The sequence below is a fragment of the Cystoisospora suis genome, assembly GCF_002600585.1.
Source record: "Cystoisospora suis strain Wien I chromosome Unknown contig_2409, whole genome shotgun sequence".
Taxonomy (NCBI): domain Eukaryota; phylum Apicomplexa; class Conoidasida; order Eucoccidiorida; family Sarcocystidae; genus Cystoisospora; species Cystoisospora suis.
In genome coordinates, this window is record NW_027155208.1 from 1 (window position 1) to 25572 (window position 25572).

General features: G+C 50.4%; 3 protein-coding genes across 3 annotated transcripts; 2 read left to right on the plus strand and 1 right to left on the minus strand.

The window, feature by feature from the left end:
- The first annotated feature begins 672 nt into the window (after positions 1–672).
- Positions 673–11338, plus strand: CSUI_005020 (metal cation zip family protein). The gene is made up of 8 exons (XM_068065200.1): positions 673–2515; positions 3275–3475; positions 4188–5272; positions 5660–6317; positions 7213–7331; positions 7862–7952; positions 8453–8517; positions 9274–11338. Exons 1-8 carry the CDS (start codon positions 2233–2235, stop codon positions 9463–9465), a joined length of 2694 nt encoding a protein of 897 aa, XP_067922816.1. The 5' UTR covers positions 673–2232; the 3' UTR covers positions 9466–11338.
- A 533-nt stretch (positions 11339–11871) lies between these two features.
- CSUI_005021 (uncharacterized protein) lies at positions 11872–17795 on the plus strand. Its single transcript, XM_068065201.1, has 6 exons — positions 11872–12107; positions 12225–12993; positions 13494–13664; positions 14232–14798; positions 15534–16649; positions 17526–17795. The coding sequence occupies exons 2-5, from the start codon at positions 12891–12893 to the stop codon at positions 15773–15775; spliced, it is 1083 nt and encodes a 360-aa protein (XP_067922817.1). The 5' UTR covers positions 11872–12107; positions 12225–12890; the 3' UTR covers positions 15776–16649; positions 17526–17795.
- Positions 17450–25069, minus strand: CSUI_005022 (phosphatidylserine decarboxylase; the record flags this gene model as incomplete). Its single annotated transcript, XM_068065202.1, has 7 exons — positions 17450–17574; positions 18252–18388; positions 19482–19554; positions 20281–20397; positions 22277–22414; positions 23036–23275; positions 24890–25069. The coding sequence occupies 7 exons, from the start codon at positions 25067–25069 to the stop codon at positions 17476–17478; spliced, it is 984 nt and encodes a 327-aa protein (XP_067922818.1). The 3' UTR covers positions 17450–17475.
- Between the last annotated feature and the right edge of the window lie 503 nt (positions 25070–25572).

Consider the following 25572-nt stretch of genomic DNA (forward strand, 5'->3'; position numbering starts at 1 on the left):
TGGTGTGTCGTGTCGTGCTCAGTAGTGGTTGTTGCGGGTCACCGCTGCGTCCAGCGTGGCAAGTGTAAGCTGCTTGCGTGGTTGGTCTAGTGCGGCGCGACAGGGTCGACGGTCGGGAACGGCGCGGAAGCGGTCGCTACGATGAGACAGACAGAGAGAACTCCTAAGTCCGTGAACGAACCGCTACAGTAAACGCGATTGTGCGTGGCCATACATATCAGGCATGTTGGGGTTGCTGTGTACTGACGTGGGCTTTACAGTCCATGCGCTGAAAGTCGGAAGGGCCCTCGTCCGTTGGAGTGAAGAAAAGCGAGTCCAGCCCGAAAGTTGTGGCGGACGCCCGCTCTTCCCGTGGCGGCGGAGGGCTGTAGCGGGTTTATGCCGCCGTACCATTGAAGACAATGCCTGTAACAAGGCCAGAAGACTATCACAGACACCCGGCGCCCAGCAAGGCCGTCGGCAGTCACAAGCTTCTCAAGTAGTACGCGAATTTGACGTAATGGCGACGCTGACTTCTACCACACTCCTCACTGTCATCCTTGCGCGCTCGATCCGCACCTGGACGGTGCGATAGAAATCCTAGCTCTGTACGCAGTCAAGATCGTTGATCTTGCAAAGAGAGGAGCCCGCGCGCCTCCTCCCAGGATTGAAGTAGTTTGCCTCTTGTTGAAAGATGTATCTCGCAGTTGTGGGAAGTGCGACTATTCAAGCAGGCGGGTCCGTCCGTAGCTTGCTGTCGAGTTATATCTGGCTGGGGGTTTGCATGGGCGCTTGAACGACAAACGAAAAGTTGCGCACACTCCGGCTGCCGATCCCACGGGGACAGACTCGCGACCCTCCGTAGGAGGGAAGACTAGAACTCCTTCTCCCACGCGGCAGAACTCTTCCGTTGTCTTCGTTTTTTTTGTTTTGGTGTAAGGCTCACGGCGGACTGCCTTTTGGCAGCTCCATGGATGTGCGCGGTCGCTGCTCGATTCCACCAGTGTACGGTGAAAATCGTCCCTGCGTTGTCGTGACTGTCGTCGCACCCCAAAGGGCCCTACTGTATGCCTTTCTTTTTTTTTCCTTCGTGCTTAAATTCTGTAACGTTGTTTGTCTTGACTTCTGTTTGTCGCCCATTGTTAGTCTTCTGCGCCGGGGGGGGGCACTCACCCGCGTTGCTTCTTCAACTGCAGAGGGTATTGGGAGAGCCTGCTGCCGACCTAATTCCCGTCAGTGGCACATGCAGGGACAGCAGGTAATCGCCATTCTCCTCATAGTTGGGCGACATCCCTTTAAGTCTCCGATCTTTCACCTGTTTTTTGAACCCGTTCATTGTGAGGGAAGGTTTAGTTTTTACAGAAAATACTGCCCAAGCATTTCCCCGCGTGGCCCACTGCCCCCCCGCCTTCCCGCCGGTCTAAGGGGCGCTTACGTACCCCAAAGGCGTGGTTTTAGACTTGTTATCTGATTTCTTGACAATTTGTTTTACACATTGGCCTGGCGGCCACTGCACATTTGAAAGAGGCCACAGTCTGCTCTGGAGAGGGAGCAACACGCTGTACGGTTTTCAGTCTTCCGACCGAGCTTGCCAGGGCGAACGTACCCCAGCGTCCACACACTTGCTGAGGAGGCCTAGGCCCGGTTGTTGTTACTCGTCTCAAGACAAGACGTTTTCTTGCATTTTTGTCCCTGCCTCTCACCTATCTCAGCGAGAAAGAATGCCGTTGTAGTTTCCCCTGAGTCCGTATGGGTGTTGCCAGTGTTGAGTGGCAACGTCTCATTCCCCGAATCGTTTTTCCGACGAGAAACTGGAGACCTGAGGGGTCTGCCTCTTCTTAAGATAGTACTCGAGAGGCAGTTGCTACGAGACAGTGCCTTTGTCTCTATTGGTAATCCATTGTCTACAGCCAGTTTTCATTATTGTCTGACTACGCGTGTTTCCACTCGAGGGAATTTGTCTTCTCGTTAGCTCTCGGCTGTCTCTCTCTGTGTAACCACAGTGGGGGAGACTGCTTCTAAGACGTCCCTCAACGTGTTGCGATCTGTGTTGTATGAAACTGATTTCTGCGCAGCTTTCTGTATGTTCACGTTCTTTTCGATGAGTCCGTCCTCACCTTCAGCAACTGGACTGGGTCATCTTACCTACATGGGGCAGACAAAAACTCATAGACTTTTTTTCACAGGGACAACAGGGCTGAAGTCAGGTCGACCCCAAGGGGCGTTGCCTTCTTTTTCTCCTCACTAGTCAAGATGGAGGCAGAGCATGATCATTCTCACTCTCATGATTTTCATTCCCATGCTCATGCTCATGAACACCCCACGACAGACCATGGAGAGAAAAGAAGTGATGCGCTTCCTTTGTGGGCGGTCAAGCTGTTGGCGGCTTTTCTTCTAGTTGCTGTTTCAGTAGGGGGCTGTCTGATTCCTGTCTGGATAGCAAGGCAAGCAAGGAAACAAGCTAAGAGAGGTGATGAGAACCCTAAGTATCTTTTGTTCAAGTCGACTCTCTCCATCATCAATTGCTTTGCGGCTGGTAAGCACATCGCTATCTCCTCGGCAGCCGTGTTCGCCTGTGCCCCCTTTCCACATCGTGCTTCTTTCCCAGTCCCCAGGACCTACGTAGTTCCCGGTCGTCGTCTATTCCCAGCATCCACATGAAGAGTAGGTATATCTTCCGTAGACGGGATCTTTATACGAGTGACTTGTCAAATATGTTCTTTGAGTCTTCTGCGTTCATCCAACAGATATGTTCGATGGTGTGTCTGTGTGTATGCACGAGCTACTTCCGTAAGTGTAGACATTTCCCATGCATATCTATCCAAGGGCTGCAGTTATTCCCCAAATGTCTCTGTGTATTGTCTTACTCAGCGCACGCCATGCCCTCTCATTATCCTTCTTTCTTGGTGACTTTTCTTGCTTGTGAAACGCACAACGGTTCTCGAGTATCGAGAGGCTGGCTTCAGTCCGACAAGCCACTCCGTTTCTCAGAAATCGGACACTCTTACGTTTGAAGCGAAGGTGTCTTACCCTGAACATATACGTAGGCGCCTCCGCTATCTTTTCTTTCTCCTCTTGTGTGATGACTTCGTTCTACCGGCCCCCATAGAACGAATCATCGGACAGCTCACTCGTACTAATCAAGTCATGACTCTCCTGTTTGCTGGGGAAAAGTTTCCTTTCCTTGAGATGTAGTCGATCCATCCGTCTCTCCTCTTCGTATCGGACACTCTGATTTGGCACTGTCTTTTCACGGGCATTTCGAGAACATATGTTCCTACTTCTTGCCGTGCAGGAGCTTTTCTGGGTCTTGCCTTCGTCCATCTCCTACCGGAGGCGGTTGAACAACTCAGTCAGAAAGATTTTTTGTTAACTCTCCCTGTGGGGGGAGACGAACATGGCCATGCTCATTCGTACAATTTGGCGTTTCTCTTAGCAGCGCTTGGCTTCAGTGCTATGCTTGCCCTAGAACTCCTCCTTACTGGTGGCCATGCACGTAAGCCCTCCTCTCTCTTTTCTGGAAAACCAACTTGTCCAGACTCTCCGTTTGTCTCGCATCACATCGCCTTGCTGTATATATGCACCTGATGTTTCCGTGTGTTTCATATCACCCGATTCGTGATACAAGCAGACGCTGCATAGCGAGTGTGGAGACGTTCTTGTTGCTTTTTTCTCCCCATACTCGTCAAAAAGTCTAGGCTGTACGTACACACGGTGGCAGTGGTGCGGAAGGTTTCTGGGGGTCCTCCATGAGTAGGTTTCTGTAGAACAGAAGGTGTTTCGGGTTCCAGCTTCTCCTTCTCTTTGTCAGTACGCTCGCGTCCACCCTCTTCCTGTTACCGGAATCAAATATCCGCGTCTCTTACAAACTTACGCTTTATCAGTAGGGTGTCTTGACATCAAGGACAAGCATACATATGTATGTCGTGCATTTCTATGTGTATACGTGTGTAGTTCATGCGTAGGAGTGCCACCCTGGCCTCTTCCGTACAGAACTCTATCTTGCTAAGAAGCTTCTCCCCTTCTGTTACCTTGGTAATTCTCAGCTCGTTATTGAAGCTGGGTAGTAGGGTATGAGTTTGATGTAAGAGAGAAGGCAAAGGGGATGATGGTAGTAAGATAGTTGTAAGCTGTGACCGGTGTTGCACGGTTCCTTCTTCCCTGTCTTTTCTTATGAATTGTTTCTCTCCCTTTTCCTTTTCTTACAGATTGTCATGACGTATCCGTTCCATTATCCCTTGGCCGAAGATGCTCGAATGGCATCCCCGGATTTGTAAGCTTATCTGAAGGAGTTGTGGGGAGTCCTTCACCTCCATCGCCAAGATCTCTTCCACACGCGTCTCACCATCATCATGCGCAGCATCATCTTCTATGTACTGGAGCGAGTTACTGTCCTGATTGCGATGATTGCGTCGAAGCGACAACTACAGCTAATGGGGTCTCCGCGGGAGAGAAGGATACCTCGCCACCCCCAGCTTCGCGTTCTTTACCGTCAGAAAAGGACTTCCCTGTAGGTATAGTAGGTTCTTCTCTGATGAGTACAGACACGAAAGACCGTGGAGACGACGAGAAGGAGAGGCGGTATGACGAAAAGAAAGGAAGTATCAAAACAGAAATTGAAGTCTTTCCACCATCAGCTGATAATAGAACAGTGTGTTGCGTCTCAGCTCGAAGAAGAACAGACAAGGAGGATACCAAAATTGAACTCCCCGTGGTCATATCGGATTGCATGCAAGAGGAGCCGTCGGGTGTACATGCATCCCACGCTTTGGATGAGCTAGCATCTCCGTATCAGGATTCTCCTCATCCTCCCTCTCCTCCTGTAACAGCTTCTCGTAGTAAACTCTCGTCCGTCTTCCATTTTCCTCCGAAGGGAAAACTCTCTGCTTCTCATCAGTGTGGGAACAGCCCTTCATCCCTGGTTCCAGCATCATCGCGGGGTGTATCTCCATCCGGCCATGCCTTACACGACTTAGAAGGAAAGACGACAATGTCAGGTGGAGACCTTCCCGGGCTTCCTTCTGAAACAGGCTGCTGCAGAAATATGAGTACCAGCAGAAAACGACCAGTAGATGATGCGGCGAATGAAAACAAAGCACATACGGGAAGTCAGAAAGACCAGAGTAAGACCTCCGGTCATTGTTCTTCTTTTTCAAGTCCCTGCTGTCGAGGAGGAGGGGGAGGAGGGAGGGGTGGAGAACGAGGCTCTTCATGCCATCGGTGTACTGACCATTCGCATAGCCCCGATTCGGTATCAAGAATACATGCGGGGGCAACAGGCGCTAACGTACAAGTAAGTTGCTATATGGAATGAGTAGCGGAAGACGGAGGGTGAAGAAGGAAGCCGTGAGTTCACTGCTTCTTTCGCGTGATTCATCTGTGAGGTAGTGTGGTTCCCTTACACAAGAGCATTCTCAACTGAAGTACTTGCACGTGCATCCACACACGTGGGCGTGCGCGCAGTGGGTCATCGCTGGGTGCACGGTAGTCAAGTACAGGAAGACTCATTCAGCAGAGGACAGCAACTCGGAAGAGGAGAGAGGAAGTTCTTCTTTGGCCTGGTTTTGCGTTGCCGAGTTCTCAGAGACTATTTCACCGTGGGTAGCTCAGTCACACTATAGTGCGAATACACCTTCGCTGGTGAACAGACCGAGAAACGATGGTTTCTTTGGGTGTGCAGGGAGGTGATGACCCCTTAGACAAACATAAAACAAGTTCTAGTCCAACAACCTCTCCGCCTCATCTTGAAGAAAGTTCGTGGTCTCCGGTGTATCATGACCATATAGGAGACCACGAAGGTGAAGATGATTGTCATGGCGATTGTGCGGGCTCTACTAGATTGCCTACAGATAAGAAAAACGTACCTCGTTCTCCTTACAGAAAAATCTCCTTGTCTCATGACAAGCTTCTACCCTCAGAAACTTTCGTCCCGCCTACTTCCTCGTCGTTCGAACAGTCGTGTGAAGTAGTACAGTGTGCCCGGCCAGGAGAGTCGTCGACGTGTGAAGATCCATCAAGTCATGTTCGGACGGGTATCCGAGCTTTCTCGGTTCCCATGGATGGTGCAGACGGGAGCCTTGGCTGCTGCGGCGCCGCGAGGGAATACTGTCTCTCGATGCATGCGGTAGGACGACACGAAGGAGGGACCTCAGAGACGCTCTTGAAGGGAGGGGGGGGTAATGGAGATCTCAAATCATCCGTTACTGTTTTGTCAAGGAGAGGTGGAGATGAGAAACAAAGTCGTTTTGGCACAAACTTCATCGAACGCATTTCGCACTGCGATGGCACAAAGAAGGGATCTCTTATCATTGCCTTGGCCATTCATGCTATATTCGAAGGTACGAAGATGGAGGACGTGTCACTATGGTTGCAGACAGAGACATACCCCCCCTGGGTGTGTCGGTTCGGTGTGCTCTCTATTAAGAGGGAGGGAAGATGACAGTAGTGATGGTATTAGACATCGCGCTTTGAAGAAAGTCAAGAGCATCCACCATAAGTAAAAGCTAAGGCGTATACATACATAGGATGTGTTTAGATACGTCACCGCTGGAGTTCGACGGATGCCTGGTATATGTATGAGCAAGGGTGCATGAGTACCGTGTTGGTGATGGCCATGATAGCCTGAGATCAGAGAGGAGCTAAGGGAAGAAACTCAGATGAACTTCCCGGTCTAGGACAGCCAGCCCTTCAAAGGTGATTTTCTCCGGGGAAAATGTACTGATACACGCCTGGGTGGTTGTGAGCTATAGAATGCCATATACGGTTTGAGTACTACAATATTAGGGCGGGGGATCACGGAGTCACTTCCAGGGATGTTGTTGGCGCTTCCAGGGTGACTTCTGGAGGCGTCAACGACCAACAACTTGGTACGCACACGAGCCGCCAAGTGCACAGATACCTGTCTCCTGTGTAAGCAGGGTGACACTTTGACTACAGGTCATTCGGGAAGCACTTCCGGTGACATCTCTAAGGGCCGTCCGCGAGCTTTGGTCACATTCGCGGAGGTCACCCTGCAATCCACCCGCAGGTGGCGAATTCTTTAGACTCGTCGTCAATTCTAGTGTGTGAATACGTATCTGAAACAGCTGGCGTGTTCGTAGCTGTACATCGATCTATGTATATCTATTCATTTGTGATCGAAGACGATATACCTACACTCACACAGAATCAGAGGGAGGCTGCATACACGGACACACGAAGTTTGCTCTTTTCTCTTGCTACCCTCTCTTCTAGGGATTGTGTTAGGTACCACTCGTCAGACTGCAGATGTATGGATTGCTACTCTTGCGATTCTCGGCCACAAGGGAGCTGAGGCCGTTGCCGTCGCGTCGACCTTACTCCAGCTGAATATGGTGAGAATCTTCAAAGTCTCCTGGATTCTTCGGGACAGCATGTCTTCTCTCACCTTTCTTTGTGATTCTCTTTTTTTTTCTTGAGTCGTCACGCCCCCGTGTGTGGTGAATTTCTTACGTGTATGTGTCTTCTTTCTCTTCCAGTTTCGCGGTGGCATCTCGTATACATATCCCTGGTTGCATCTACGTGTGCTAATGTGTTGTAATGTCCTTCACCTTCAAAATGTATCGCAGAATATTTGAGCGCTTACGCACATGTATAAACATGTATGTATATCTATCTCTCTATGTATCTAGGACAGGATCTCAGTTACGAACCTCGTGTGGGATCTGGTGCTCTTCCCTCTCAGAGCCCCAGGCATGTCTATGCCCAGATATGTATCCATCTACCTTTGATCACTCTTTAATTTGTCTGCTTTGTCTGCTCTTGTTACTGCACCTTAGTAGGTGTGGATATCTTATTTTTCTGAACAACAAAGAGAGAGGAGTGGGTATGTGGCGATTCTTGTCTTTTTTTTTCTTCTCCTCAGAGACGGATCTGCTATTTGATGATGTTCAGCATCTTTGTTTTAGCTTCTCCATTGGGTATCTTTATAGGATCCTTTGCGGCTGCCTCAGAAAGTAAGAGACCTTTTTCAATGAAGTGACACAGGAGACGCCGCAAGGACAAAACAGGGGAGACAGATAGCTGTGTAGCTAGATACCTCTGTCACTGAGGTGTCGGTTGGATGCTTTTACGGTATGACGTCTTTTCATCCTGGAGCTTGCACTGTTTTCTGGGCTCAAATGAAAAGGGACTGATGGTGTAGCGAGTGGTAGTGGAAATATCTATCCATGCAAAGAGGCGACTCACCACTGTGCCTCCGTGGGCAACGTGGTCGCATCACTCCTCCTGTTGTCGTTCTCTTCGAAACCGTCAGTACGTTTCTCAACAAAGTGGGTGCTTACAAATAGTGTGTCCTTATAATAAGATAGATAAGGCACACCAGACCGCCTAAGGTGTGCGTAATTACACACTTTCATTCTGTCGCCGGTCCCTCTATATACAGCCTTTTTCCTCCTTTCTAGGCAAGTCATCTAACTCTGGTTCTTGTCTTGCTTCTCGTCTTGTGTTCCCGTAGATACAGGCGTCGCAGGAGTTTTCAATGCTCTTGCTGTTGGTGCCATTTTGTTTGCGATGAACGAGGTAAGCAAGACAACTGTTTCTCTCCTTGTTCTGTCTCACACTCTCACCCGGCTTCCAAGAAACGAAGGGTGTAGCATCCTCACCAACTAGAACACAGGCTGTCAAAGACAGACCTATTCAGCTCAGGAGCAATGTAAGCTGGGATCATCTTTGCTATTCCAGGAGCGCACTTACTGGGTCTATTAAGATGCTCTCAACTACCATGCACGCTTGAAACGTCTGAAGCCTGTTTTCGTCGCCCCGTATGCTAACTCGAAGGCCGCAGAGCAAAGCCGCTGAGGACTCTCAACGGTCATGGCAGCAACAGCACGGGAGTTGTTGCTTGCTTGTGATTTCTTTCTCTAGAAATTCATGCGTAAGTTTAGAAATCTCTGGAGAACACAGGGAATGAGAGGAGGGCTACAGCATGTCTAGGTGGTGCGAAGAAAATCCACCTCTTTTTGCTTCTGCCCACACTCCGTGCAGAAGGACAGCAGAGTTTTCAGTTTCCAGGATGTCGCTTGTGTTAGCCGTGTCCTAACCACGAGGCTAGTAGCAAAGCAGTTCCATGGCGGGCAGCATAGTAAGGGGAGAAAACAACGAAAGTGAGACAAAAAGAAAGCGAAAGAAACTCGAGCAAGAACGCCTTCTATGAACATCTATGTATGCCCGTAGATAGGTATTTAGATTCATGTGGACAGCTGTAGCCGTTTTCTTTCGATGTGCATTATGTTCTTGTCGGATTGCCCCTGTTTGTCTTTTGCTTTTTCTTACTAGATGCTATCAGAATTCACCGGAAGGTGTTCGCGTCGAAAGCGACTCCTCAAGATCTTTGCCTTCCTTGTCGGTTTAACCCTTCTGTTCGGCCTTGACCTGCTACACGCTCCTTTCTGTCACCAACATGGGGAAGCGCACGACCACTACCACCATACTGACAGCCATAAAGCACACGCAGATCATAAGCACTGAGCACTCCAAAAGCCGGGACGGATGTTGCTGATGAAACCTTGGCCGTCACCGGAACAACCCAGCAGGACAGTGCATCTGCTGGGGTATTGCGTAGGAGGGAACTATCCTTCTGAAGGCACCGCCCATCCTACGCGGTGAATGCAGCGAGAGGCAGACGCGAGTGAGATTACCTTCGCGGAAGAAAACCATACCTTACTATCGAAAGACACGCTGAGGAATCGCGGCTGACCTTGGACAAAATGGCTGTCGTTCAGCGGAGTTCTAAGAAAAAAAGGACGACGGATGACGTCGGCCAGCATGGAAATGACAAGCACCGAATCGCAAGGCACCAAGGGATTAATCTAATTTACGAAACACGTGATGCTCTGTCTCGATTGCATACCCCCCAGCAAAGGCTCTCTTCTTTCGACTGAGGCGATTTGCCAGGAGAAATCCGATCGGCTGTGTCGTGCTCTTTAGGTGGCTGTGGGAGCTGCTCATTGTTGGATTCCGTTTCTGTAAGGCTACGGTATAGGACCACGGACTAGTTCAGTTTCCCTTGTGCTACAAAGCGTGTATGCCGCGTCCGTGGAGACCCGTTCTCACCTGATGGCTGAAAAGTGCAGGCTGGATTTTTTAGAAGCACAGGAGAGGACGATACAACACATACCTCTAGTGGCACAGGACGGGATTTTCGAAATGTGGAAATAAGCGAGTGCGAGGCGCAATCTCGAAGGGAGCACTAGGCTGCTTGTGTGAGAACAAGGACCCCCCTTGATCGTGCAACGATGACAAAAGGCACACAGGTTTGGGCATGGAGAAAGCAGGACTCCGGCAAGTGCTGCGATTCCTTGTCTGTCAGCTGCCTGAATGGCTGCGCGCTGTGGGCTGCAGCTGACCGGGTATCAAGCGTGATGAAAAGGCGTATGCCTGGACGTGTCTGGCAACTGCCATCCAGCCGTACGCGAAGTGTACGTACGTGTCCTTCGCGCTTGCGAACATGTGATCTTCCGGCTTCTAGCTTGTATAACTTTCTGTAGCGGTCGCTCTTTATCGAACACTGACACGCAGTCGAAGGCTGATTTCCGTGCGTTGGACAGCATGGGTGCAAGGTGGATCGAGCACCGCAAAAATGGTCGTGGGTCGCTAGTGTGGTGTCGCATGCCCATTGTTGGTCTCGTTTCACGCGCGGGCCACAGCCTCTCCTTCCCGGTTTCTTTGTGTCTCGATGCATACAAAGAGCGCAAGCGGTGGACTTCCTCGGCTACCGGGGAAAGTGCGGCCACACTGAAATCAAATATCCGAACGAGAGATTGTAACCCAGGCAGGCGTGTTACATGATTTCGAGCGCGCATCACGTGTCTGATGCGAATATGGTTCCGGGGTGCTCTGCTCTTCGTGTCGAGGGTGTGCGCTTTTTTTTGCGTTAAGGCTGGGTGGCTTATAGAGCTGGGCAGCTCAGTTCCGCCAACGTCGCGGCGTTAGCAAACTACAGTCTGCTTTGAGTTGTTGTGGTGCAGTCTGGCCATGGGACGGGTTACATATTTTTGATGGTGACGAATCAGGCACCTTCCTGACCCTGCCCGTGCGATTCAGCTGCAAAGTGGGACCGCGGTAGTTACCGGCTTCACGGCGGGCACGAAGAGACTATAGCGAGGGGCAGCTGACATAGGCTAGCCAGTTGCATTCCCTGTTGCGTGCGTTTTGTGTGATCTAGGTACTGTATTCATGACTCATAACTATTGTCTTTTGACGTAGCTTGTGCCCACGGACCCTTTTTGTCCTCAGTACTGAAGACACACTCAGATTCAACACTTGTGTCGTCAACCAATAGGTTCCTCTACAGGGAGACCAGTCTTCGCGAGGCGGGGACGCTGTCTCACAGCGGAGTGGGTGAATGTCGTCCACAACTTGTGAACGGTCAGCGGGGCCCGCCCCTGGTACGACTGACCCACAGATTGCCCCCGAGTGTTGTACTGTCTGTCAGGACTAGGTGTTAGATGTTTTCGGCTCCCGGGAACCCCCAGGTTCCGGGTTGTGGCGGACCTAGACAACGCCTTAACACCGACGGTGGGAAAGCTGGGCTGATCGCTGTACACAGCAACCACGAAACCCACGCCTGTACGGGTTCGTACTTGTGGCATTTTACGAGCGCGCTCACTTCGACGCGATTTCGTCGCTTCCGCCGGAAGCGCACTCAGCCCGAGAATCATGCGGCATCGATAGGCGCCGACTGTCCGATCACCCGACAACACTATGCTACGTCTCCGCAGACCCGATGAGCAGTTTGGAAAGACGTGGTGCCGACGGTGGAGGACAGAAGACGACAGGGATTGTTTTCGTGCTTCGACGAGAACTCTCCTCGACTGCGACGCCCAGTGTGACGGACGAGACTTGTTGCTGCTCGATGTGCTGTGTTCCTTGTTAGTCCGTCTTACGATTCTGCAGTCTAGACGTGGTTGTATGATTGTCGGCCTACCTCGTGAGGCTGGGTAGCGCTGCTCTCCATGTGCCCGCTGGTGCCTGTCCCGCCAGTCCGTCAGTAACGCGGGTGACGTGCCAATCCGCACAGACAGTTGGGGAAGTGCGATCTCCACCCCCTGTCAGGGTCTCCTTGTAGCGGCGAGACTGGGAGGATCCGGACTGGTGTAAATCGCGACCGGGTGAGATGCACGCGTCAAAGACGGGCTCCCGTCGGGCATTAAATCTAAAGCTACCCGCGAATGGGATCACGTGACGAAGAAGCTAGTGTGCTCACCCTTCTCTTATTGTTGGCGCAGCCTGACGAAATGCCAAGCGGCTATAATCACATGCGACCGTGCCTACGGCAGGATCCCGATGCTGAGGGTTCCTGGCCCAGATGCGGACCATGATTGATCATGATCACACGGGTACACGACCTTGGCGGTCCGAACCGAGGGTGACTGTCGTCGATCCTACAAGGTACCCATCCCCCTGGTGGTGTTTCGAGCGCCCCGTGTGGCGGCCTGGCCCAGCACCGCATGGGGCATCTCCTTTCTGACGGCTAGCTGGCTTTCCGTGATTAACAGGACTACCCGCGGAGTTATTTTCCACGGACAGTGTGTCTCTTTCCATTGTTGCTTTTTCCTCCGCAGATTAGACCCCGGTAGTTTGTTATCACTTGCTTACAGAAGGTGTTTTTGTTTTCCATCTGGGTGGACGGGCGATGGTACTACCTTTCCCGCTCGTCGCGACTCTCCAAAGTTCCACTTGGGTTGCTTTCTGCATCTTTCGTTAAACCCTCGGTCCGTGCACGCGGGGACCGAACCCGTTAGGTAGAGTTATCCGGACATCCTTTCCCTCTAATTGATTTTGGTGCCCAAGTGTGCCAGAAGACCGCAGTACCTGCCTTCGCGACTATCGGGAAAGGATAGCTGCGCTTTCTTCGCCAAAATCACTTGCTGCTTGCTTTATCCTTGGTCAGGATGGGTGATGATATTCTCTCCGGTATCGACGCCGATGACCTCATCGCTGGGCTAGCGGCGGACGCAGAGGACGCTGCCGCTGAGGCTGCCGATCCCTCAACTGGTGAGCCGCACTGGAGCAGTCTTGAGATCCAGCTTGGCATTGATGGGCTTCACAGCTCCGTCTGGCACCATTCTGTTGCGTTTCCACCTTAGTCGTCTGTTGTCAGCCCAAGTTCACTGCACCCTTTTAAGTCGTCCCGTAGTCCTTTCAACTGCGTATGCGCTGCCGGGGGACCTCCGTCCGTTTTTCGCGTTCAAGTTAAGAGGGGATGGCACTGCTTCTCCACTGAGGAGCGAATGAGCCAGCTCAAGCAAGTGCAGGTTTTCTGCTCGACTTAGCTGTACTGCCCCTCGGGGGCCAGGGGGGGGGGTTGAACGAGGGCTGGCTGGCCGGCTCCGCTGCATCATCAGGAGTATTATGGGCATATCGATAGGGGAAGTCTTTCGATTCTGCCTGCTTGTGATGGATGACGCGTTTTCTTGTTCATTTGTGGTGTTTCGAACGTTTGCCTGACATTGGACGGGTCTTCTGCTTCTTTTCTTCTTTCCCCCGGCCTGCAGAACGCGAGGCTGCTGCGAAGGAGAAGAAGAGGGAATCAGTGGACCAAACGTCACTGGATAAGAAGGCCGGCTTGAACAAGTTCCGAGATCTCGAGAAACTCCGGGAGGAACAGAGGAGACAACAGGAAGAGGAGCAGGAGGCAGAGAAGAAAAGAAAGGGAGCTTACTCGGGTGAGCGTCTTCCGCCAGGTTTTCTTAGCTGCACTGCCAGTGACACAAGTGAACCTAAGAACGGCTGGTCGTTGCCAAAGAAGGGACGTGGCTCTTGGCATCGAGATCCGCGTTAGACGTGAACTTGCTGGCTGAACGTTCGGCGCTGTGTTCAAGGAGAAGGGTTGTACAATCTTGCTACTTCAGAGGTCTCCAGCTTGGACAGGCGTTTTCATATACGTCAGTGGTAAAGATGGCGTTCTCTCAGTGTCTTCTTTGCTTTGTTGACCTCGGGGCCAGCAGATCTTACACCCGTTTTCACTTCTTTTGCAGCCTACTGCGCCTGCTCCGGGAGTCACGAATGTCGACGGGCTCGCCGTGGTTACAAAGGCGGAGAAGCGTTGTCATGATCTGCACGTCGCATAGTCTGTTGTTTCCAAGAAACGGTTCTGTTCAGCTGTATCATGCGCCTGGCAGAGCCCGGCATGTACTCGAATAAATCTGTCGTTTGAAAGAGAACGCTTCTGCTAGCCGCTTTGGTTCCGGTGTTTCCATCTTCATCGTGGTCTTCGGACTGCTGCGTTTCAGGGAAGAAATGGGAAGTAACGAAACCAGCTGGTCCTGTACGCCCCCAGGAGGCAGGCATGCTACGAGTCGCGGAGGCCGTCAAGTCGGAGCAAACTAAACTGTCTCCTCGTGAGGAGATTGAAGAGCAGACTAAGAAGGATCGAGAGAAAAGAGGACTCCGCACATCTGTGTCGCCTGCTCCTGTGGCTCCACTCGGGAAAGAAAGGAAAAGTCTAGCGTCAGGAGAGACGAACTCACAAGAACTGGGCGAGGAGGGCGACAAGGCACCCCCCAGCCCTGGATCAAAAAGCGTCGAGGGAGCAGGTGTTAAGGAAGGTGATGAGGCAGCTGAAGAGTCACAAAAATTAGCGAGTGCAGCGGAGGCTGTTGGCCCTGGGACTGGGACGACTTCTCGAGTTGAGGAGACGAAAGCGGAGGGAGGACACCAACTACCTGAGGGAAAAGCCCCGGAAGATGGGCCTGGAGACAAGACACATTTTGGAGGGAAGGATGGCGCCGATACAGGGGACAGCGTCGCTTTGTCTCGAGGATCATCACAGGACGAACAAGGAAACAAATTTTCTTCAGGTCTGACCACACAATGCGGTCGCGCGTGAACATTACAGAGTCTTCTCTAGCCAAACTGGTGATTGCTGTGAAGAGAGCTAGGAGGCTCTGATTCGTGTGCAGTTTGGCGATCCGGGTGGATACCTAAGAAGGGTTGTCTTCGGTCGGGGTAGTGCAGGGGTCTACTATAGTGACGTTCAGGCTGTAAACACTTGCTGTCTGGGGTGTAAAAGTGTTCCTGTTAGGCCTTTGGATGCTGAAAACAGTTAGGCAAACTTTTGTTCGCATCGTAGTTTCTGCCAGGAATCCCGAGTATCGCATGTTTAGTTGTCTTTCGTCCTCTGGACGCGTGGTGTGTGAGGTCTGTTGCAGCTCTGCTGTGAAGCTGCTGAAGAACCTGACAACGTGAGCAGACCCTCACTTGTAACTGTTGTTAGCCGCAATACACACACAAATCCTGTCAGAACTTACAGTGCGTTTTGGTCCAACAGACGGCATGCGGCCAGCAGGTTAGGCTGATATTGCAGATGATCGTATGGTTGCGTATGATCTCTTCGGAGTTGTGAGCTCTCGGATCAGCTATGAGGCGTGCACTGGCCTGTTCGCTTTGTGCGTTTCGCTGTTACGAGGGGAGGGAGTGCATGATTCGGTATAGTGAGATTTGTCACATGCCTTTTTTTGCAATGCTCGAGGCCTAGTCTTCAGTTCGTAGAAATACCTTTCAAATATGATTTGTGTTTGTAATTGTGTTTTCAGAGTTCAAAGCTGAGGTTGAAAAGCTCAAGCAAAAGGTTCCGGGTTTTCTTGTATGTTACAACAAGAAAGGTGTGAAGGAGCCGAAAGGAAGTGGGAGGTCATCCGTAGCTCTTGACGCAGACGAAGCTGGTGAATCTCAGGAAACTGAAGGTAACAAGGAGCGGAGATGGACTATCCAGCTGAAGGCAAAAGAAGGCGGAGAGGACGAAGAGTCATCTGCGAAAGAGGAGACTGATAACTAAATCAGCCCGTGCCCATGTAGGGACGCTTTGTGCTCGGGGAATGGAACGGTGTTTCGAAAAGACGGACGTATACATGTTGGTTTCTTCACTGGAGAAAAAAAACGTGGCCTTCACGATAACTGCACAATTCAACAAGAGAGCTGCGATGCGGGTGCTTCCCAGTTCGAAAGAAAGGTAGTGACATTGCCATCAAGGAATCCGTATAGTTGGCTGTGTGACTTTACTCGAAAAGCGACCATCATACCCCCCGGAAAGGACTTTTCCGGCAGGCGCGCTTCAAAAGGTTTCTTTTTAATAGTCTCTTAAGGAGACTTCTGTTTGCAGGCGTTGGCGGTTATGTGTGTTGATTTCAGTGTAGCCGTGTTTGGCGTTCAACGGCGCCCGATTAATATGCTTGTTAGCCGCCCATGTTATTTCCTTTTGGTTGATGCTGGAGTGCGCGGTAGAGCGGACACATTGCTGAAGAAGCGTCAGGGGTTGTTTGCAGTCCTCAGAAGATGAAGTGCGGAGAAGTGTGTGAAGGAGCTGTCCTATCCAGCTTTTTTTACACATTCTCCGGGGTTCGAGTTGCTTCCGTTCCGTATTTTCGCGGAGTGGGTGAGTTGTATGCAAGGTGTTTCGCACACCAGCATATTGAGTGGTGTGCCAAGCTACGGTATGGTATCATGTATCTATCTTCAGGGTGTCGTGTCGTAGAGTTCGCTTCCCTGCTTTCTGTCAGACGGATTTGAGGAAGTGTCGGCCCGCCGGTGCGCTTCCGCGGACTGTGCTCCGAAATACGACAGAACCGCAAGGGCTTGGTTCTGATTGTTGCTGGATCCTTCGCCCGAAGTTCACTAATAACAAGAGACCGGACAAGCGGACACCTTGCTGGGTGCGTACCAAGAGCCGAGGCGTGCATCCAATCCGGTGTTCGCTCAGCCGAGTTGTGATGTCAGTACTGTGGACCACCGTACGTCATGCAGAGTTGTGCGCAGGAAAGTGTCCAGAGTTTGACACGGAAGACGCAGAGAAACGAGTCCTACATTTCACCATAGGCCCGTATGCTTGGAATTGTATGGGCTCTTTTTCGCTGGGCTGCGGCGAGGAATCTTTTTGCGAAGCTGCCGTATGCTGTCCTGCAAGACAGGAGATGCGTAGAAGGCAAGTATAAGCGACACATCTGGATTGCAGACTGCAGTACCGTGCGTGAATGCGTCCAACCTGAATCCCTGGCCAACAGATAACCGCACAGCACACCTGATAGCAGCAACGTGGTACCCACGCTCCACAGCTGGTTGCATCGGGAGGCAGTTGGCAGGCGACTTCTGACGACAAAGTTTCCACTCTCACGTGGAAGCGTACACAACAATTAAACGTCAAGAGAAAACTGTTTGTCGGGACCTCGGGACACTCGTTCCCCGAGTGCTGGCATAACCGGGCAGCAAATTCGATCGCAACAACAAACAAATGAAAAGGCCACAGCGATCAAAATGGCACTGACAAGTCTTCAACGGAAGTACTAAATTTCTTTCACTTCGACCTCACTGAAGGTCTTTCGCGTAGAAGGTTAGATGATCTGATCTAACCAATAGTTACATGTGCATGTATGCGATCACCAGGCGTACTCATTCTGAGTCAAGCCACATTGGGGGGCATTACGGGTGTCCGTTCATTCATAGTGACCACCAACATTCACAAGCACAGGTTTCCTCTTTTCATCAGTAGAACGCATACAGACGCTCGGTGTTTGTCTGAGCTCGCTTCACAGGTCCTACGCCTCCCAGCCGCTTGCCGACGCGGACCTCGTCGCCAGGTGCCTGCATGCAAAGAAAAGGAAATGCCCCGGTACCTGTAGGACTGTGCCGCCTGCAGCACAGCTACGGAGATCTCTAGTGCTATTGAAGCTCACTTGGCAAAACTCAGCCTGCGAGGAAACCCCCATGTCGGATGTGTTTTCGCCAGCCAACTGCAGAGACAAACTGTGACGGCTGATCTGTGTTGTATCGTGATTTCCGGGGAACCTGGACCCTTGACCCCTGACTGGTATTGCATGGCTGGTGACTGCAATACCCACTGATACAAAAATTGTCGATTGGCACACACGGGCTACGATGCATGGAATGAGACAAATGGTGTCCGCTCTGAGGACGTCTGAATTATGCGGTTCACCATATGCACCTGCCCTCTTCGTTGTGAAGACAACATATGCAGGTACCGGGAGTATCGTACAAGTACAGCTACACGCCTGTTCTACCTGTTGCACTCGCGCATGAAGACTCCGAGATTGAGAACTTTATGACGCGTTTTTGCCCCCCATACACAAAGCCCAGTCCGATTCCTGCTCGACTCCTGATGACGTCATAAGTATCGCTGTTTGTGATACATACCTTTCTACACTTTTCAGTACATCACACCTAAGAAACATACAGGACTGAAAGGGAATTCGATGGTGGAAGTACAGATTTTGCCTAGTGAACGCGGAGACTGAAAATACCGTCTTCATTCGTTCCTCGTGTTGATGACTAACCACATTCCACTCGAAGTCTCGAGGGGCCTCGAAAATCAGGGCGATCGTACTCCCCAGACGGAACTCTCCGACATGCTGACCTACGGCATACTCAACTGGTGGTTCTGAATACGGAGCAGAGGGGACAGCAAGGCAGAGGTGAGCAACAGGGCACCTGCCCTCAGACGGCAGAGTGACATCAGTAAGAGAGAGAGTTTCAAAGTCAGGACCCCTCCCGTAAAAAGGCTACCCTTGCTTCCTACAACAACTGAATCCCACTGATGCGAACGATCGAGCCACGGTGAACGTCGACTGCTTGTAACCCAAAGCAAACACTTCGCTCTTCAGGTAAGAAACTTTCTAAGAAGACCCCAGGAAACATGAAGAAACACGACAACCACAGACCGTCGAAATATACACCCCTGACTCTTATGCAGTTCCTGCCTAGACCTGCACTGCAACTATGACATCGCACTCACGTCTCATTGCTGCGGCGCATTAGCCGTACCGCTGTCGCTCTGTCTAACGTACTACTACTACTACGAAGCTCATGTCGTTCTCCAAAACGAGAAGCCTCTGTTTCTGGTACTACAGTGACACTCCTAAGTTGATCAACTACGCTGGACAGCTTTAACTGGCCAAGCACCGAGAAAGTTTAGCATTGCAAAGGCAGTCTGGGTAGCCAACAACACCCGCTTCCTGTATGAATGCAGACGTGCCGAAAGTTCGGAAGTTCACTATGGTCCATACAACGGAAGGAGGAAAGAAAAGAAAAGACACATGACGATTTGAGCATGCATATGTCCCTCTATCCAAAAATCAATGTAAAGAGGACGAAAACCATGTAAGCACGAAGACATAGTAAGGCTCTCAGAGCACCCTCTTTGAAAACCATCCGACGTTAGGAGGGGGTGAAAGCATCTCACCGAATACTGAGAGGATGCTGAAGAACCTCCACCAGATTCACACATCTTTGGAAAGAAAGATTCACGACATACCACCCCCTAGTTACTCGAAGTACATGTTGGTAGCGAAGAACACCTCAGATAAAGAGCAAACAGTAACCACACCTCACCGTATATGTATGGGCTGATACCCGAAAAGCTAGTCCATCTCTATATAATTCTTTCGTAACTAAAGAAAGAATGTATCATTACCTATCTATCGATCACGCGACATACACACCAGAGTAGCCGCTCACGAGAAAAAGAGGCTTACCCGAGTAGTTTCGTGTCTCCACATCACCCCCAAGATGTCGAAGGACAACTCGCAGTTCGTTCGTTCGCAGATCCTGTCGAAACATAAAGACGAAAAGAGAAAGTGTTCGGCATACATCATATCTGAAGCGTCTCGTGCTTCAATGCCACCACCCATGACTCAACGACTCAATTCGAACGGCCTTCCGCTTGAGGTATAGGAACCTAGATAACTGTCTCCTCGACGGGCAGTGACTTCCGCACACGCCAAATATATCCCTTCTCTTAAAACGCCACGACACCGCGCCTGTGGTCCGCGTGTACTCGTATGAGATGATTCTGCCTCTCTCTGGTCCGCAATATAGGGACGCGCATCCACGACAACGGTGAAGGGAAGGGGTATGCGTATCGTCATACGCTCGACCTGTAGAGAAATGGTATGAGGTGTTTCTTCTCTTACACGGCACTACTCACTCCGGGTCAAGGACCGTCAAGACGTCACCAGGACAGCAAGATAGCAATAACGCAATGGTCTTTCAAAGGCATCAAGACTAATACTTCTTCTACTACTGCAAGAAACGACTGGAGGGGGGGGGGTTATTATGGGATTGCGAACACGCCTTGAAGTGCGACAGTTTCGGTAGCTCTTCCTATGTTTACTGTTGTATTACTCGAGACCGTAAACGAAAGAACATGAGCCCTGTGAGGACGACAAGAGGAAGCTTGGACTTCTTAGGCGTCTGAGACTATCAGGCACAGGATGTTCTTTTATAGCCACGCGTGTCGTCCATATACACCCCACCGACAAGTACGATGCTTACGGGTTCTTTGGCGATGCGAATATTCCCAACATTATAGGCTGCTACTGCCACCATGTGCATGCAGCCGTAAGCCCATTTACCGCTCATGACAACCCGCTCGTTCACGGAGAAGACATCCTGCCAACATGAAGAAATCACCCATCTAACACAAACGCACGTCCTTTGTCTCAGGAGACATGAACGACGAAATATCAACGAAGGCGCCCCAGGGCGACTGTCAGGATCAGCGTAGGTAAGCACACAGATACATCCACACAGGTGACTATGCAACGGGAATATGCACAGTTAACTGTCTCTTCTAGAGTAGGCTCGACGTAGCAGTATTACTGAGGAGACAGGTGCGTCCCAACGTCTCGGCAACACCAGAACTTCACAGACCCCTTCTATAAATGCCTTAGCGCTACCTTTGTCACCCCAGATATCTAGCCATGTCTACATATGATCCAGAACGAAGTTAGCAGGATGCGACGAAGATACGCGGAGCACTGCTTGAAGGTTTCCCCATTCAAAGTACCTGCATACTGTAAATAACCTATAAGCGTCTCAATAGTGTAACTCCTGCTTGAGAAGCGACCCTCCCAACTATGAGTTCCTCACGCACCTCCTATCACACAGGCTCCATTAGTTAGTAGTACATGCACACACATACAAGTACGGGTGGAAGGGACGAGCATCAAAGCACTCTAGTTTTATTTTGTACATTCTCTAGAAGACAAAACGTTCGTATGCTTCTACAGCGTAACCCTCGCCCCTCATCGGGTCACTTCCTAGACGAGTACGTATGCGGCACAGGGTATCACATGGCACAGGATCCATGTAAGACCCTAAACCTTATGTGTCTGCACGCTGTCCCTGGACAAGAGACCATGTGAGCTTTCGACAAGAAGCCCGTACATTGAACTTCGCCAGGAACGACCGGAAAACCGGGAGGGTCTCTCCAGTCATGTGGCGGAGGAGAGTGACGTCGAATTTGGCTGGAGAGTGAAAGTGATGATAGTTTTTTGGCTGAAGATGGATCACAACGAACTTCAGCTGAGTTCGTTACACATCAAAGAAGACAAAGAGCAGGTAGATAGGGCTAGATACAGACAAGACAAAGAGAAGCTGCGTTACAGATCGACCTCGAGCTTTGCTAATCACTCAACCAGTACAGGGGAAGATTAACAGAAGTAACGTGAGAAAACGAGAGGAGTGAGTGGACTTCGGCGAGGATGAGAGTAGCGAAGCCACCATGGGGAACAGCGTGTTATTCTTTCGGGTATACCAGGAACAAAGTTCAGTGTTTTCTAACACAAGGAAAACGAAAATCACCAGGAACGGTTGCCGGTGCATGATAAGCATGCATGAGGGTGTAACAGAACCACGTGCAGATCTACCTGCTACCTGCACCATGGTGTGTATCCATCTATGTATAGAGCGCTGAACATACAGAAGAAAGTATATTTGTAAACTTTCCATTCATGGAAGTATGCATATATGCGTAATATTGTATTCTTTGGACACGATATTACACCTCCCCGTCCACGCCTTCTACTGTGAGAGAGTATCACCATAACATGGAAAAACGAACGTGCTGAGGACGGCCTCGATATTCATGTTCGGGACCCCGCCCAAGGCACGAAGGTAACACGAGGGCACGAGACAATAAGAAGAGTTTTCACTCCTACGTCGAGGCCAAGTACACACACACACACCGTACATGCTCAGGACTGTATATGCTCCACTAAGAAAAGTAATGCCCTCAACAGCTGTGTATCTCTCCAAGGCAGAAAAGAGATGCGTACAGATGTGTCCATACGGAACGACCGTAGACAGACGCGCGCCGGGTGTATGACTGTAACACCGAAAGTATATACAGCCGGTGTCTAACAGTAGCCATCTGCTCACTAAGTGGCTATAACATAATACAGCATAACTTCCAGCACGGGACGACTCGATGTACTTAGGAAGCCTGAGATCTCCAATTTTGAGAGAGCGCATGAAGTAAGCATCTTACACTATTCTTTTGTGGATCAGTGACTGTAGGCATAAGCCCTAGGAAAGCACGCAGGCTATACGTCGCCCCTTTCACTTGTTCCACACGCTCAGATTTGACGTCTCCGACTACCATCACGACGCCATCAGCCGGACTTGCCTAGACAATCACCACACACGATACGACCCGAAATGCCCTTAGGGCGCACTCGAAAAAATGGCTTCTTTACAAACAAGGTAGATAAAGAAATGTGAGACAACCAGTAGACATACATGCGGATACGTGCACGGCGAAAGCTCGCCTTCACCAGACAGCCTATGAGTTGTGGAAGCTGCAATACGGAGCGAGACAACCTGGGAGCTCCCTACAAGAAACACTCAGGCGTTCTTACACCACCGGACACAAAGTACGAGCACAAGAAAAACGCCGATATAAAAGACTCCACCACTTCTCATCCAAACAGCACACGCGACTGCCGTACACCAAACATACCTAAATTTCTTCGAAAAGGATCAGGATCCTTCTCGGTATTCAGTATAAGACTCCTGCCCCTCCCTTGTATACTTTGTAGTACTACCTCGAATGCCGCGTGGAACACGAGCTTGATCTGTTACCAGGAAGACACTGGAGCCCCAACACCAAAGCTTCTCCTTGCACGCATTCACCTCAAGAATTGGACACCGTGCCTGACTATCAATACACCCCTCTTGCTGCAAAGCGTCGATGCTCGTACACAGGGTGGTTAGTTTCAAAGCCAGAGGAATCGAAGGTCACGCTTACTAGAGAATCGGGTCCTATGTCTTCAATTTCTCGCTCTTTGTCTTTCAGCGTACGGGCAAAGAGATGACCGATACACTTGTAACTCCGTAGGGGATAGCGGGTCTCATCTAGATCAATGCCACCGATCCGTGCCAGAGCATTGTAAAGAGGTTCTCTTAGAACTGGCCGTACAGGCTGGTTCATGAGGGACCCCATGAGTCTTGATCTTGTCCTCCCAAACAGAAGTCGAAGATAGAAAAGCTGAGCATGATACACGATGCGACACTCCAGCTCTCAGTTTGATATACACCGAACACGGTATCAAGGCAGCGCACACTCATAGGCCTCTTCACAGAAAATAGGATGCGCAGGCAAACTCCGGATAACACGCCAGATCTCCCATACAGACGCATTCTTCCGGTCAGCAGGAGACTATACATGAGCAAACACGTGTCTTTCCCTGCGTGTCGGTACACAGCCAGGTGCTGTTCATGTTTTCCACTGCAAACGATTCGCGGAGAAGTATGCACATGATCGGAGTCACACATACACGCACAAATGAGTATGCTACAGGGATATATATGACTTAGTTGAAAGGGCAATAGGGATCGTCCCCACGACTGCTTGGGTCCGTCGAGCTGCTCAGCTATCGAAGAGTCTCTGTACTAAACAGGCTGATGAGAATTAACGTGCCAGTATCCCTGTGAGTCCCTACAGATTCTGGTGTTCACACACCACACGCGTATGGTAGGGCAACCCAACAATTGCTCTCAGCAGCTTTCCTAGAACACTCAGCTGAAGAAGCATGCGTCACGTATTCTATGGTATTTTTGTGGGACAGGGGTCACACGGATACGCTAACACTCCTCAGTCTGTTTGCTCCGAAGCCTTCATGGTAGGTTATCAATCAGCTTGACTGACCGCCGATACCGTTAAAAGGGGAGAGCGACCCAGTGTGCGTCCGAAACACCTCTGTCTCCTACTACATTGTCGATCGACAAGAATGTACACAGAGGGTCAGCAGCCGTACACACTTCCATCGCACACTTCAGAATCTGTTGCAGTAGCTGTCTTTCCGAGCCGACAGAAGAATACGGATCTTATGTACGGGCACCATGTGATGCAAAGCGTGACTATTTAATGAAAGGCATTTAGATCATAATAACAAGATAGCTGAAGCCACAAAGCGAGTATCAAGCAAAAGCCTCTGTTGAGTAATTCTGTTCCACACACGGAACAAGCCTACACTTCTACAGGACCAATCGTCATACAAAAAGAGCTGTCACTTTCTCTCTCTCTCTTCCTCTTTAAATGAGACAGGCTCACAAGGACTGACACTAGACGGACAACAGAAGCTGCTCTGTCTGAGTACCCACATACCTGTCTGTACTCAAGTACCAGCGTCACAGCATAGCATACTTCGTATAGACCTGTGCATTTTCTTCTCGGATGTCTATCTGTGTATTTGTTTCTCTACCTATCTATACTTGCGCGACCCAAGTGCAGTGATGTACGCAAGACTACATACGGACTAACCAGGTGACGTCATGTGAGTACAGCCGGGCTCATATAGTTTTCCTTCAGCAGAATATCATCTTGGGACACAGAACACAGAGAGAAAAGAGGAGGTAATAGAAAATACATGCAGACTCATCATCACGAGCAGCTTTGAGAGATACACCAGAAGAACACACACACACACACGACAGGACTTCAAAATCGCTTAGCCGTAGTACGCCACCGCAGAGCACTCTCTTTCCCCTACTTCTAAGCACGTACAACCGCTTGCACACGTAAGCAACCTTTATGAGTAACCATCGGAGGTATGTGGTATTAGCGTCACGCACAGCCTAACTATTTATTGAATATTCTTACCGTGGAAGGACTTTGAATATCGGCCACATTCTCAGTCGCCTGAATGACTTCCTTGAACTTGTAGTGAAAAGAGAAAAGGACAGCAGAAGCTGTCATTCCTATCATAGCGACATATCTCCCATTTGACCCCAGGGCTGCTGTAACAGCCTGGTCAAATTTGTAGATCATCCGCCTGGACATACTTTGAAAGTGTACAATGACGGAGGTATATATTTAGTGAAAAAGAAGGAAGATGCGAGAAAGAGGCTGAAGGGCGGTCAGACGGACAGGGTGTACCTACGGGAAAGAAGTACGGGGAAAATCGACTCCCACCCCCCCAACCGTTTTGGTAGGAATGAGTGGGAAAAACTACGGTTGTCAAGAATACTTCGTAGAAAGCGAAGACAGGAAAGCAGCCAACAGATGCCGGCGTCTCAGAAGACGGTTATCTGATCAATGGAGATGCACGAAAGGAAAAAAAGTCAGGACCGGCCTGGGAAGGTGTAGAAGGCCTCGACGGTCGGGAGGGGCAGAGGAAAGACAAGGAGCCGTGAGGTGGAGGTGCTCATGCGAAGACAGAGGATCGGATGAAGAAGCAGAGCGGACAAGGATTCTTCTGGTCAGAGATTCACGGACGTACAACAACGCATGCATGTAAGGGGTGACTTCTGCCAGTTGTCGAAAAAAACAATCAGAACGATACG